Source organism: Chionomys nivalis, chromosome 21, assembly GCF_950005125.1.
Source record: "Chionomys nivalis chromosome 21, mChiNiv1.1, whole genome shotgun sequence".
In the NCBI taxonomy this organism is placed as follows: domain Eukaryota; kingdom Metazoa; phylum Chordata; class Mammalia; order Rodentia; family Cricetidae; genus Chionomys; species Chionomys nivalis.
In genome coordinates this window covers 43819147-43833067 of record NC_080106.1, presented here as the reverse complement: position 1 = coordinate 43833067, position 13921 = coordinate 43819147, and the positions used below count along the sequence as shown (strand labels likewise).

The following is a 13921-nucleotide window of genomic DNA, read 5'->3' as shown; positions in this document are numbered from 1 at the left end:
CCTTATCAGACTATTCCAATGAATTAATTTTTATACTCATTTGGTTTTACAACCTGTTTTATTGATTCTTTTATAGCATTAGGGAAAACTAAGTGACAACAAAGAAAGGATTTTGCGTGTTACTCCTCATTGACTGTTTCAACACACTTTGCATGTTATAAAGCACTCTTCCCTGGGAGGTCTGCTGCTTGTGAGTGGAAGAGGACAGGCAGTGGATCTGGGGGAGAGGGGAGGTGCGTGGTGAGACTGGCAGGGATGGAGGGCAGAGAAACCGCAGTCAGGATACAGTGTATGACTGACTAAATAAAGGGGGGAAAAAAGAAAAATCTAGAAAAACAATGAAGTCTTTCCAATCAGTTGGTCTAAGCGTCAGAAAGGGCAGAGTTGGTCCCCACATGACAACTGAGCTTAGTCTGTCATCTGTTTCCTTGATGGATGGGAAGCATTCCTGAACTTCTCCAGTCCATTTCCCCCAGGAGATATGTGACTGGAATACATTTCTGTGATTCAGGCCTACAAAAGGCGATTAAGCAAAGTTCATGGCTGTCCATTAAAATGCACAAATGTTCTATTACAGAAAAGAAACCCCAGATGAGAACTTTATGTACATGCATATTCATGAAACCCTGCCCACAGCTACGTTTTCCCAACCTACAATTAATACTTTCACCTTCAGTCCCTGCTTTATGGCACTTAACATGGGGTTTGGTACATCCAATCTAATGGTACATCCAGTCTTCTGTGCTGATGTGGGAAAGGCTGATTGGATGGATTGGCCAAAGCAATGACTGGTTGTCCTGCAACCTAACCTGAGTTTTAGCAGAGCTGTTTTATTCTATTAAATTTAGCAATGGTGGTTTCTTCATTGGTGTTTTATGCTGAATATCACCATATCTTTGGGAATACTTTCTAAATTATTCCAATTCCTGGTCTAGTATCACATATATTGATGACTATATTGATCTGGACTTGTACACCTTAGAAATTTATTAATACCTCCAACCCATGTGCCTTTGGACATCGATATATTCTATAAGAAAAAAAAATGAGACCTTTTTCAAAGTGGAAAATTTTGATGCTCCAAACTGAGTAAGTAAAGGAAATGCTGAGCTGTAACACAAAGAGTTGACTGATTATATTAGTATAAATTTAATTAAAAGCAATAACCTGTAAAAACAGTGTTGACAATTGTGTGAGTGTATAGCAGTACTCACATATGTAGGGGATATGCGACTTTCCGTGAAAAGTTAAAATCATTGATCTGGGAAGTGATGACACACACCTTTAGTCCCAGAGGCAGAGCCTGGGGATCTCTGATTTTGAGGGCAGCAGGGTCTACAGAGAGAGTTCTAGGGCAGCCAGAAGTACACAAGAAAATGTCTCCAAAAACAAAACAAACAAAAAAGTTAAATCATTCCTGTATCACCAGTGGACATAAAACTCAGAATGCTTCACAATAGAAATGTTGCTTCCTCCAGAGTTTCCCCATATCCTGGTTGTTTAATACTGACCTAGCACAGAGCGGGTGTCTGAGAAGTATGTGTTGATCTACTTTAACGGGATGTTTTGATGATAGCAAGGATGGTAGCCTTAGCTGAAGTATTTTCCTTGATGATTAAGGAGAAACAGGAATCATCTCTGTCTTCCTGACTATCCAAGTGGCTCCAGCGCTGGCTCCGGCACTAAGCCTACAGGTGATCAAGAGTGACAAAATATTGTAGCAATGGATGAAGTTGACTGCAGTACTCGTGGCTGGGCCCAACTTCTGCCTGACTATGGGACTGGGCAAGGACCGTACAGGAAGAATGAATATGGAGAGGTCATCACTTCCCAAAGAGTGGCTTGCTGAGGTCGTTAGGGTGAGCAGAGCCTGCAACTCGGGATAAGGTCAGGAATGAATGCAAGCTCATCTTGGTTGCTGGGAGTGACAAAGGGTTTTCACCAGCAGCTGAGTTGAAGTAAAACAGGAAGATGTAAAAGAGGCAAAGCCACAAAATTTCTCCTGGTTGCGATGAATGCCATGAGTGTTAGTATTTGTAGTGGACTTATTGCACTGTTAGCGTCTGGGCCCTGTATAGCCTGGGTCATGTATGTGCCAGTTGCCCTATAGATAGTCTAAATTAAGATTTAGAGAGAAGACCTTCCAATCCATAAAAGGAGCAGAGATTTCGAGGTTAGAGAACATGCTTAGTCCCCACTTAACCCAAGGATGAGTTGAAGATAAGATTGACCTTGTTAGTTCACTGGGTGTTTCTAATCAAAGACAATAAAAATGAGTTAAAGTCAAAAAATTATTGTCATACACACACATATACACACACACACATATATATATACACACAGAGAGAGACAGACAGACACACACACACACACACACAGAAACAGAGAGACTTTGGACATCCACATCTGATTAAAAATTGACCTCCTAGAAGTTGATCATCTAAGGATTACTCAGCTGTTTCTTCAAACTTCATGATTGATCCCGACTGTCTCTTGGTGCTCCAGGGTCCGTAGAATTTGGGATGCTGAGTAGTCCTCTTCTTTTCGACCCTCGTGGCTCACTCTGGCAGCTGTAGTGCTCCCCTACTGCATCTATCAAACTTTCCCAGCTATGCCACTGGGTTTGACCTTTACAGTACCGCTTACATCCTAACCCACAAATAAATGAAGGCCTAGACTCAGAATGGAGTCAGTTTTGCCATAGCATCCGTCTTGTTTTGTGGCCTCAGTGGCTGGAAAAGGTTGGCATCTACTTACCTCCCTGGAGAAGGGGAGGCCTGAAGTCTGCGTCAAGGTTGAGGACATCAACTAAAGTTCAGGCCCCATGTAGTAAAGGTTAACCTGCAAACTACCAACCTTCTGTTGCTTCTTCTTATTAGGGCAGTCACTGCTACTTCTAGGGAATGGCCTTTCAAACTATGTGTCTGATGGTTGTTTTAAAACCTGTCTGGGTATAGGAGAGCCATGCAGAATTCAAGTTTGTTTAGCACCTCTGGCCTGAAAAGGATAGAGATGTGGATTAATGCCACATCTCTGGGCTTCCTGTATCTTCTCACTGACGGCTAGCAAGCCTTTCTTCAACCTGGAGAAATGTCCAGTGTGATTGCAATAGAGAAAAGGAAGGTCTAGGGCCTCATCACGTCAGTAGTATGAACTCATGAGCCTCACCCATAGACTGGCACAGCAACAACCATCTGAATGCGAAAGTGTGCTTGTTGGTCATTGTCTTCTGAGTGTGTTTCCAGATCTAAAGGAATGGGCTCCTTTAGAAGGGAACTCATATATCCAAGGTTTCCTTTCAAGAATTTAACCAGTAAGTCTTTAGTAGCCTGCTTCCAAAATGATGGACTGCAGTGGCCTCATAATTGAATCTTTCCTCCCTGTACTACTTGCTCTTCTGCATACTCCACTTGTGAAATGGACCTGGAGCCCATCCTCTTCCTCTGCTAGCCAAGCCACTTATGTTTGTCGAAGTGGACAGACAGACAGTTGTTAAAAGTGTCTTGTTCAATCCTGCGACCGTGGCTCCTTTTGTGTCAGGCTAACAGGTGCATATGATTGTCATGTTCTTTTGGTTGGATGTGTTTCACTATGGCTTCTATTGGTCTTGTGTCTGATCTCAGATACTTGAAGGCTTAGTTTACTACTGCTCAAAGGCATTTGTCGGAGCCTGCATGGAAGCCTCTCCTCCCGACTCTGTCCTATCTGTGTTGTGGTGCGCCATCATCAACTCTTTGAAGGAATCAAGTCTTTGGAGTCAAGAGAAATGAAGCTCTAGTTCATTTCTTCCACTCTAATACTGAATGTTATTATTTCTCTCTTACCTAAACTCATCTCTCTCGGAAAACTGAGTCAAAAATAGATACTGATTTTCTGGTTTTTGAAGGTGAAATCATCTAGTGTCTAGATGCTAGAGAAATATAGACACTAGAACTCCCCATCTCGTTTCCTTCTTCCTTTTCTTCCTTTTTCCTTACCTCTAAAATCTGCTGAAGGATAGTTCCTGCACTATAGAGTGAAAGCAGAACTCTCAAAGAATTACAGGCTAGCCTTAAAGGCAGGCACCAATCAGCACGTTTAATCTTCAGAGGCCATAAAAGAGGAGACAGTGAGGAGCAGGGCAGTTCTCCGCCTTCAGTGCGGCGGCACGGAATGGAATGTTCTGCTCAGGGTTTGCTGCTGTGCTCATACAAGTTTGATCATCCACTCATTAGGTATAAGGGCTGCAGAAGAGATAACTCATCTCTCACTCTCAGGAAGCATCCTCTGAACGAGAATACCGACATGTGTGCCTTCTGCTTGTCGCAATTGCTGCGTTCCTGAGGGCCCTGGTCAGTGAACAAGCTTCACTGTGCTTTCCAGGCCAAAGCCAGTGCCTTTGCTTGTAACTGGAGTCGTGTACTCTACCAGCGGAATCTTGTAATCTTGGGCTATGCAAATAGAGACTCATCTAGAGATGTGGATAGCAAATCACCTAAAAATCTCTCCCTTCTGGCTCTTCAGAGATGGAATTAAAACCAAAATGAGTCATCTCTGGTATTCCTTTGCATACAAAAAGCAGCTAAGAGCCTCTAGGATAAAAAACCTAAGCTTCCTTCAACACCAGCAGCCGAAAGAGAACTGAAAACTTGTCTTTCATGCAAAGCTAATCTGAAAATTTGAGAAGAATTTGTTTCTTGTTTGCTTGTCAATAATAGAGTTTATTCCCAGGCTCAGCTAGAGAATTGTTCCACTCTTTCTTTTTTTTTTAATTTAATTTATTTATTTATTAAAAATTTCCACCTCCTCCCATCCTCCCATTTCTCTCGCGCTCTCCCCACTCCCCTCCCCCTCGCTTTCCAGACCTAAGAGAAGTCAGGGTGCCCTGCCCTGTGGGAAGTCAAGCACTCTTTCTTTTTCATCACTTTACAGATAAAGCGGGTGGTAGCGCTAAAGATGTATTTAGAGTAAAAGTCATAGATCACTCTAAGTCACTGTGGTTGGAAGGTAGATTCCCCACCAAATCCAAAGCTGAAAGAAGCCCAGCCTTCTAGCTTCTCACCTCCTTTGCCCAGTATTTCTTGCATAGTTGAGCTCAGTTCCAGCTAAGGGGCACCTGTGCCTCATTTCCCCAGGCGCATGCAGAGGGTGATGTAATTCACAGATGTGATGAACGTCTTAATTTCCCTGAGAGGGGAAGTCCTCTCCGGGCTTTGAAGGAAAGCTTTGCCTCTTGGGGAAAGATTGTTATGATTATTTGTGATTAATAGCATACTTCATGGGCAAAATTGCAGGGTGAAAGCAAGCGAGCTTGACTCACTGAGGAAAACTGGGCTGGGCTGGAAGTGGGCCTGCTAAATTGTAATGATTTCCCCCTGAACACTTCCACATAAAGCACGGAGCACAGTTGGCTCAGATGGCACCATGGTGCAGCAGGTGGAGCAAAGAATTAGGATCCCACATTGTAGGTGACAAGCGCGTCCGCAGAAATGAGGGGCTTTGCCCAGAGCCTCACATTTATGTGTTGCGTAAATCCTCAAAATTAGCTTTCTCACTTTGAACGTCTCTTTTTAATAGAAAATGCTGGTACTTTCTCAGCTAAACAGAGCAACTGTATACCTAACCCACTTGGACAGACTCCTCGGTTTAACGTTTATAAGACAACAGTCTAGTAACGTAAATTCAGCTCTAGGTTTTTCCTTCATAGATTTGCCCTCTTTCAAATCTGTTTGTTCACAGAATTACCTTAGATGGAAAATACACACTTATGGGAAAATGTGTAAGCCAGTGACGGTGTGCTACTACTCAGTAGTTGCTTTATTTAGCCCTGCGCTGAAGAGACGGATACAGCTCTGCCTTAGAGAAGGGAGTAACTGAAAGACTTCTGTCTGCATGGAGAACGCCTCAAATCCACATAGAGAGACAGAGTGGATGCCTAAGTGATGTGCCCGGCTTATGTAAGAAGAATTCTAAAAAGGGAGACTGGTCTTCTCTATCAAAGCGACTGTGCTTAAAATGTTTATTTAAAATTTAATGCAGTTTTTATGAATCAATGAATTAAAAAAGAACAAGCTTGTCATAACTGGGGACAGCAGTGCAAAGAGGTTCCTGAGAGGCGCGAGCTGTTTCCCAGGAAATGAGAAATGGCACGAGTTGTGCAGCCGCGGTATACTACACGGAACGGTGGCACAGATGATGTCAGCTGTGAGTTGTGTAGCCACGGTACAACACACGGAATGGTGGCACAGATGATCTCAGCTGTGAGTTGTGCAGCCACTGTACACCACACGGACGGTGGCACACACGATGTCAACTGTGAGCTGTGTAGCCGCGGTACACCACATGCGTGAAAAGCAGAAGATCTAATGATATGGTTGTCAGAAATGTGTTGAGAATGGGGGAAGGGAGGTTTATCTGTACCGGCAACAGACTTTTAGGTTAGGCAAATGAACACATTCTAGAAGTGAATGTTGGCAGAGGATGAGAGAACTTGCCAGGCAATGATGGCACACACCTTTAATTCCAGCACTTTGGAGACAGAAAGGTAGGCAGATCTTTGAGTTAGAGGCCAGCTTGGTCTACAGAGCAAGTTCCAGAACAACCAGAGCTACACAGAGAAACCTTGATGTCTCACAAAAAAAAAAAAAAAAGAAGATGGACAGTTTCTGATGTGATAGCTTTTCTTTAAAATATTATTGCATCTTTTTTTTTTTAGTGTGTGGATAAAAATGGCATGTATCTAGCAAAATGTCACAATTTAAGTTCAATTACTGGTTAATATTATATAGCATATTATTGTTTCAAACGTATTATATTAACTAAAGAATTAATGAAATTTAACCTTGATCTTCAGGAGAAAATAGATTTTCATGTACCTGGAATGTGCCCTAAATAGTGAGAATATTGCAGCCTCTTCACACTCTGCTGACTGTGCCTCTGGCTGCTTCTCTAAGCTGGCTAATGTGATGATTTAGCAGTAAAGTCTGTAGTGATACCCATGCTGTCTTCAGGATCGGGTGTGGGCCAACGTGGGGAAGAGCCTCAACTGCATTATCGCTACCGTGGACAAACTGATTGAGAGAGACGGTCACAACGGAGGTGGTCCCGGAGGTGGTCCCGGAGGCAGCAGTGGTCAAGATGGAGACACGGAGCTTTCCCTAGAGGATTCCATCACATCTCACCCAAAGGGTAAGAAGCCATTTTCCACCAATCATTGACTGAGTAAAGGAAATGAGAAAACTGATTAGATGAGATATATAGAGAGGAGAAAGATCTGGAGACAGGACTTCACTGTGCTGGGGTATGGATGGTGGGAGGATATTTGTGACCACAGGGCTGCCTGCCATCTTCATTTTTTTTTCTTTTAGTATGTAAGCTTCTTGAAAGAGGACCAGGGCATCCTTTGAAGCAGTGGTTCTCAACCTGTGGGGTTTGATCCTCAAAAGACTACTGGGAAACACTGATATTTATATTATGATTCATAACAGTAGAAGATTGCAGTTATCAAGTAGCAGCAAAAATAATTCTATCATTCGGGTCCCCACAGTATGAACAACTGTATCACAGGGTCGCACCTTAGGAAGGTTGAGAAGCCCTGCTGTAGGGTGTGATACAGTCTCACCTACTTTTACAAGGTCCCAAATGATAGTTGAAGGACAGTCAGCCATGTGTTTTAACTCTCAGATCCTTCGGAACTGGGTACTTTTCTCTGTTCCTGAACAGACTGCAGCATAATACAGGACTTTTACATTTGTCTGAGGACCTCTTCTTAGTTATCCTAAGACAGAAGAAAGTTCAATTCTGAACACTATTTTGTTGTCATCTCTGAGTGTTATTTCATGCAGGCAGGTACACAAAGACACACACATACATGTACATACTCATGGAACTGTATATGTGTATGCATAGAAGACTGTATAGACAGACTCTAAGAGCAAAGAATAGAAACTGACAACTCAATTGATAGTAGGTGGATGGAGAGATAGATCATAAATGACAGGCCACTGCATCCGAATGTTTGCCATACTGATACCTTGGCTAGCAAGTATGATGCACATTTTAACAATATTCATGTCTTCATCAATTGTTTTCCTATTTTTGTGGTTATTCTGTTAATATTAACAAGAACAAAACAATATTGCATGTATTATTGACATCAGTAATTCATAATCGAACTAGCATTTTTCTGGGAATCTTGTGTTTAGAGGGAATTAAAAGGCATTTCTCTAACATTGACTTCTAAAATTTATCCTTTTTTTTAAAGGAGTCTCAACAAAGTATGCATGAACTTTTATAAAATTAATGTTTCCCCAATTTGTTCTCTTGATGTTTCATTGCTAATATTTCATCATGAGTTAAATATATATGCATATGTCAGTGACTATATATATATATATATATAAAATATGAATTGTAGACACATGCATATATCCACAACAGTTAATGTGGAGAGGCCATCAGTTTGAAAGAGAGCACAGAGGGGCACATGGGAGACTTTGGAAAGAAGAAAAGGGAGGGGACAATGATTTAATTATATTATAATCTCAAATAATAAGAGAAATAATTGGAAAATTTCATATTTTCTCACATGATTGATGATAGAGTCCTTCCTAAATTTTATTTTGAAATAATAGACTTCTAGAGTTGTGTTACGTAGATGGCCCATCTTCCTGGTTTGTGTACTCACATAAGTGAACAGCCAATCTTCTTTATGCTCACACCTGCCTTGTAGAAATTTCCTTACTTAAAAATACTATATTAATTTTTAAAGTTAATGAATAAAGTAAGTCTCAAATTTCACATGAATCACAGTGGAAACTTGTCATAATTATGTGTGAAAAAATCGTACTACTCAACTTTCTCCAGCTGGACCTGCATTGGCTAGCAAGTATGAGCCGGAGGTAGTTGTGCTCTAGAAAACGGGATTGGTTAGTAGACTCCAGCAATCACAGAGAGAGAGAGACAGAATGAATCAAGTGTTTGTTGAGGGATTTTCAGTGCAGATTAATTCGAGCAGAAATAAGAGATATCCAATTGTGCTCCATCTTGAAACCCCCCAAACAGCCCAGTGAGGAAAACACAGTTCTGAAATCTGTGAGATGACGCAACTTGCTCACATCTTGTATCACACTGGAGCAATGTTCCCAGACTGAAGCTGCACTTTTCAGAAGTGAAGTGGGGCTGGAGAGGTGACTTCAGTGACCATGAGCCCTGGCTGCTCTTCCAGAGGACCTGGCTTCGGTTCTCAGTACCTAAATGGCAGCTCACAACCCTGATTCTCTTTCCAGGGAAGGACTCCCTCTTCTTGCTTCTAGCAGCACCAGGCATGTAAACATACATGATAGCAAAACACCTGTACATATAAATTTAAAATTAAAAATTAAAAATTACAGTAGATTATCAATCTGTTACCACTCCTGGACTGTTGTAGTCCAACTACACTAACTGACTTTTATATTTTTCTTCTTTTTACTTTATCATATAGATATTTCATTTTACATTATTTTGTGTGTTATAAAATTCCCTAGATGTTACAATTTAAAGTATAATGTGAAGTTGTTTAATAAAGGATATGATCAATAATTTTAAAGTTAAATATTTTATTAACATTTTAACTTCTGGACAACAGCAGACAGGGAAATTTTTTTTTTGAACTTTCAAGTCTTTCTATCTTTAATAACCTGGAATTAATTCAAAGCATGAAAACCAAAGTTAAGATTGTTCCTTTTACAGGAGATGCCCATTACGATAGACTCAATCATGTGGTGAGCTGGGATTCCAAACAGTACAGGAAGGCAGGCGTCACTGCTCATGGATTGATGCATTTGGTTACTGATAATTGGCCTGGGGGCGGGCAGCAGAGGAAATTAACAAACTCTCAGAGAACAGGACGCGGTTGCTGGGTCATGAGCACCTTGAAGCGTTTCTTGATGGTGATTCGGTGTCTTGAGTACTTGTCGTCAGGGGAGAACCGAGCAAGTCTGTTGTCCCATAGGGTCAAATTTTTTAATGTATAGATGAGATCTCCCTGTTCATTGAGGTAATACTGGAAAAACATGACTGCACTTCAGAAGGAAGATGCCAACCTGTCTGCAGTCAGTGTCTTATGCCCAGGGAGAATGCTTTAAGGAAGCCGTTGCTATGAAACATAATATGAGTTTTGAAAGTAATTCTGTGCTTAAGAATACTTAATAAATTAAGGTGATACTGCTTAGCTAGAACAATAATTAGTTAAGTCAGTTGATTAAAAATGTCTTTACCTTTTATTAATTTATAGTTTTCCTCATTGATGGATGGCAGATAGCTCTATCTGTTTCTACACTGACTGTTTTCACGTAAAACAAAATGGTACAAAAACACATAAGTGGTTTTTTGTTGTTTTGTTTTTTCTTTTTTCCTTTTAGATTTTATTTATTTATTTTTAAAACAATCTTTTCTCATTCCACGTATCAATCCCAGTTCCCATTCCCTCCCCTCCTCCCGTTCCCACCACCTTCTCCCCACTCCACCCCCATCCACTCTTCAGAGAGGGTGAGGCCTTCCTTGGAGAGTCAACAAAGTCTGCCACATTTCTTGAGGCAGGACCAAGACCCTCCCCACTATATCTAGGCAAGAAAAGTATCCTTCCATAGGGAACGGGCTCCAAAAAGCCAGTTCATGCCCAAAAGGTAAATCCTGGTCCTACTGCCAGTGACTCCACAGACTGCCCAAGCCACACAGCTGTCACCCACATTCAGAGGGCCTAGTTTGGTCCTATGCACGTTTCCCAGCTGTTACTCTGGAGTCAGTGAGATCCCACTAGCTCAGGTCAACTGTTTTTCTGAGTTTCCACATCATGGGCGTGACCCCCTTTGCTCAATGTTATTGTTCCTCCCTCTCTTCAGCTGGAGTCTGGGAGCTCGGCCCAGTGCTTAGCTGTGGATCTCTGCATCTGCTTCCATCAGTTGCTGGATGAAGGTTCTATAATGACAGCTAAGAGAGTCACCAATTTGATTACAGGAAGGCCAGTTCAACCACGCACTCCACTATTGCTTATGGTCTTAGCTGGGTCATCCTTCGGGATTCCTGGGAATTTTCTTAGTACCAGGTTTCTCACTAGCCCCATAATGGTTCCCCCAATCAAGATATCTCTTTCCTTGCTTCCGCCCTCTGTCCTTCCCCCCATCTCAATCATCCTGTTCTCTCATATTCTCCTTCCCTTTCCCTTTTCCCCTCCCCCTCCCCTTCTGCCCACACTCCCAGTTTTCTCAGGAGATCTTGTCTATTTTCTCTTCACACCCATAATGTTTTTTGAACAAAAATCAATTTTAAAAAACAATCAAGTAAACTTATATATCGGGTTCATGCTGTAGTGCAAATTATTATGATAAAAGATATTTGAGATATGAACCAATGCGCGTGCTCTCTCTCTCTATATATATATATGTAAGAATCATAAGAGCAAAGGTAATACATCACAAGGTTTGTTTAAAGGCAGTAGATAGGTTTCCAAATGCTTTTTAATTTTACTTCAACTGGATATAGCATCCACACACTTACAGTATGGTCTTCAAATAAGCTGGAATAGACGTCATGAATAAAATGTGTGCTTTTATGTCTTACATATCAGTCTTCTCCCATAAATGTTTCACAGAAATGAGATTTTAATGATTGTAAACTAATTTGGCAAAATGGAAACTGCTTTTTTAGATATTCATTTATTATATTAATGCTACAGTTAACAAACATGAGTCTTTGAATATTGAATTGGTTAACTTCATGGCTAGTCTCATTTAAGTTAGACTGCTAAGAGTGGAGAATGTTATAATATTCCCCTTCCTCCCAGGCACCACTTATGCAACTCATCATTTTTATCACTGTGCACGCATACATGCTTCTTTTTATTTTATTTTATAATCTAATACCATTAGCATTTATTTTGGGTTCACATCATTGTATATCCAGCAACCGGAAGTGTCTTTAGCTCCTTGCCACAGCCCTAGGTTCAGACATTCTCCGAGGGCTCTTGCTGCTTTAACTGGAATCCACCACTTGGTCTACAGAAACATTTTCCTGTCACAATAGATCCTGAATCTACTGTGTTTACGCAGGTGCTCTCCAAAACACACCTTTGCCTTTCTGATTCCACGCCATATTTGGTTTTAAAAAGTTATATTTTTCTTACTTGGGAAGAAGTTTAATAGTGTAAAATGCATTAATCTATACTATCTTCACAACATACTCTTAATAATGGAATCAGTTTGTTCAATACTCTCGTATTTATCTTGATCTACTAGCTGTAGAAGAAAACTCATGTTTCTGTTCCTTACAACGAACCGAGTGAGTTCCATCATCTGCTTTTTACTGTGTGTGTGATATGACAAATACCACGTGACACTTCCACAAAGTCAGTATGTTCCACATGTATTTATCTCTCGGTGCTGTGTAAAGATGTGCATGGCACGCTGCGGAGCTCAGAAGGCAGCCCAGAGAGCGCTGATCCCCCTTCCGCTAATGGATCCCGGGTCAGACTTGGGTCCTCAGCCTTGCTGGCAGTGCTTTCACCATCAGAGTCACCTCCCGACCTGGCGGTGACTCATTTCCTCATGGTGAGTGACTCCCGTTCTTGTCTTTATAAATTAGATTCTGCAAATACTTTCAAACTGTTGCAGAATTTCATTATGTAACATGTTTTATTGTTCTTTATATTATGATCTACGTTATGCATAAAAAATATATTATATGTAGATATATATCTACAAATAACATAGATAGATATATTGGCTTTTTGAGACAGACTTTCTCCGTGTAATAGTCCTGAAACTAGCTCTGTAGACCAAGCTGGATTTGAACTCACAGAGATCCACCTGCCTCTGCCTCCCGAGTGCTGGAATTGAAGGCGTGCGCCACCATTACCTGGCTCTGTTATATTTTTTCAGTTTCACAATGCTAATCAGACTTTTACTGGATTCCATTTTATTGCCTGCTTCATTTTTTTATTCTAACTTTAATTTGTGTGTACTTTGCTTCATTTTGTACAATGTATGTATGTGTTCACGTATGTATGTGTTCACGTGTGTATGCGTTCACATGCGTATGTGTTCACGTGTGTATGTGTTCACATGTGTATGTGTTCGCGTATGTGTTCACGTATGTATGTGTTCACGTATGTGTGTGTTCACGTATGTGTGTGTTCAAGTATGTGTGTGTTCACGTATGTATGTGTTCGCGTATGTGTTCGCGCATGTATGTGTTCACGTATGTATGTGTTCACGTGTGTATGTGTTCACGTATGTGTGTGTTCACGTATGTATGTGTTCACGTGTGTATGTGTCCACGTATGTATGTGTTCACTTATGTATGTGTTCACGTATGTATGTGTTCACGTATGTATGTGTTCTCGTATGTGTTCACGTATGTGTGTGTTCACGTATGGATGTGTTCATGTGTGTATGTGTTCACGTGTGTATGTGTTCACGTATGTGTGTTCACGTATGTATGTGTTCACGTGTGTATGTGCTCACGTGTGTATGTGTTCACGTATGTATGTGTTCGCGCATGTGTTCATGTATGTATGTGTTCACGTGTGTATGTGTTCACGTGTGTATGTGTTCACGTATGTGTGTGTTCACGTGTGTATGTGTTCACGTATGTATGTGTTCACGTATGTGTGTTCATGTATGTATGTGTTCACGTGTGTATGTGTTCACATATGTATGTGTTCATGTATGTATGCTATTCTGATAGTCGTCTACGGTGCCACACTCATCCTTTTCCTGTGTTCCTCTTCAAATTGTACACATTTCCTTCTCGGCGTTGATATTTTTTTCATTTAACAGTGGGTTATCATGGTAATGCTATTTCGCATTTCCACTGTGTGGATTTTTGGCCGGATTGTTTGCTTAAGGGCTTTAAGATACATCTTTGACTTGCTTTATAAATTTCTTTCATCATGAATAAAGAT

The 13921-nt window shown here is 41.0% G+C and overlaps 1 protein-coding gene and 1 pseudogene across 5 annotated transcripts in view; one reads left to right on the top strand and one right to left on the bottom strand.

Moving 5' to 3' along the window:
• Inpp4b (inositol polyphosphate-4-phosphatase type II B) overlaps positions 1-13921 on the top strand; it is a 789563-nt gene that overhangs the window by 665998 nt on the left and 109644 nt on the right. For all 5 annotated transcript variants that reach the window (XM_057753361.1, XM_057753359.1, XM_057753358.1 and 2 more), the window contains one exon: positions 6990-7167. In XM_057753361.1, coding sequence (XP_057609344.1) covers positions 6990-7167 — 178 coding nt within the window. The remainder of the gene's footprint in view (positions 1-6989; positions 7168-13921) is intronic.
• Positions 9857-10036, bottom strand: LOC130863422 (H/ACA ribonucleoprotein complex subunit 3-like; annotated as a pseudogene).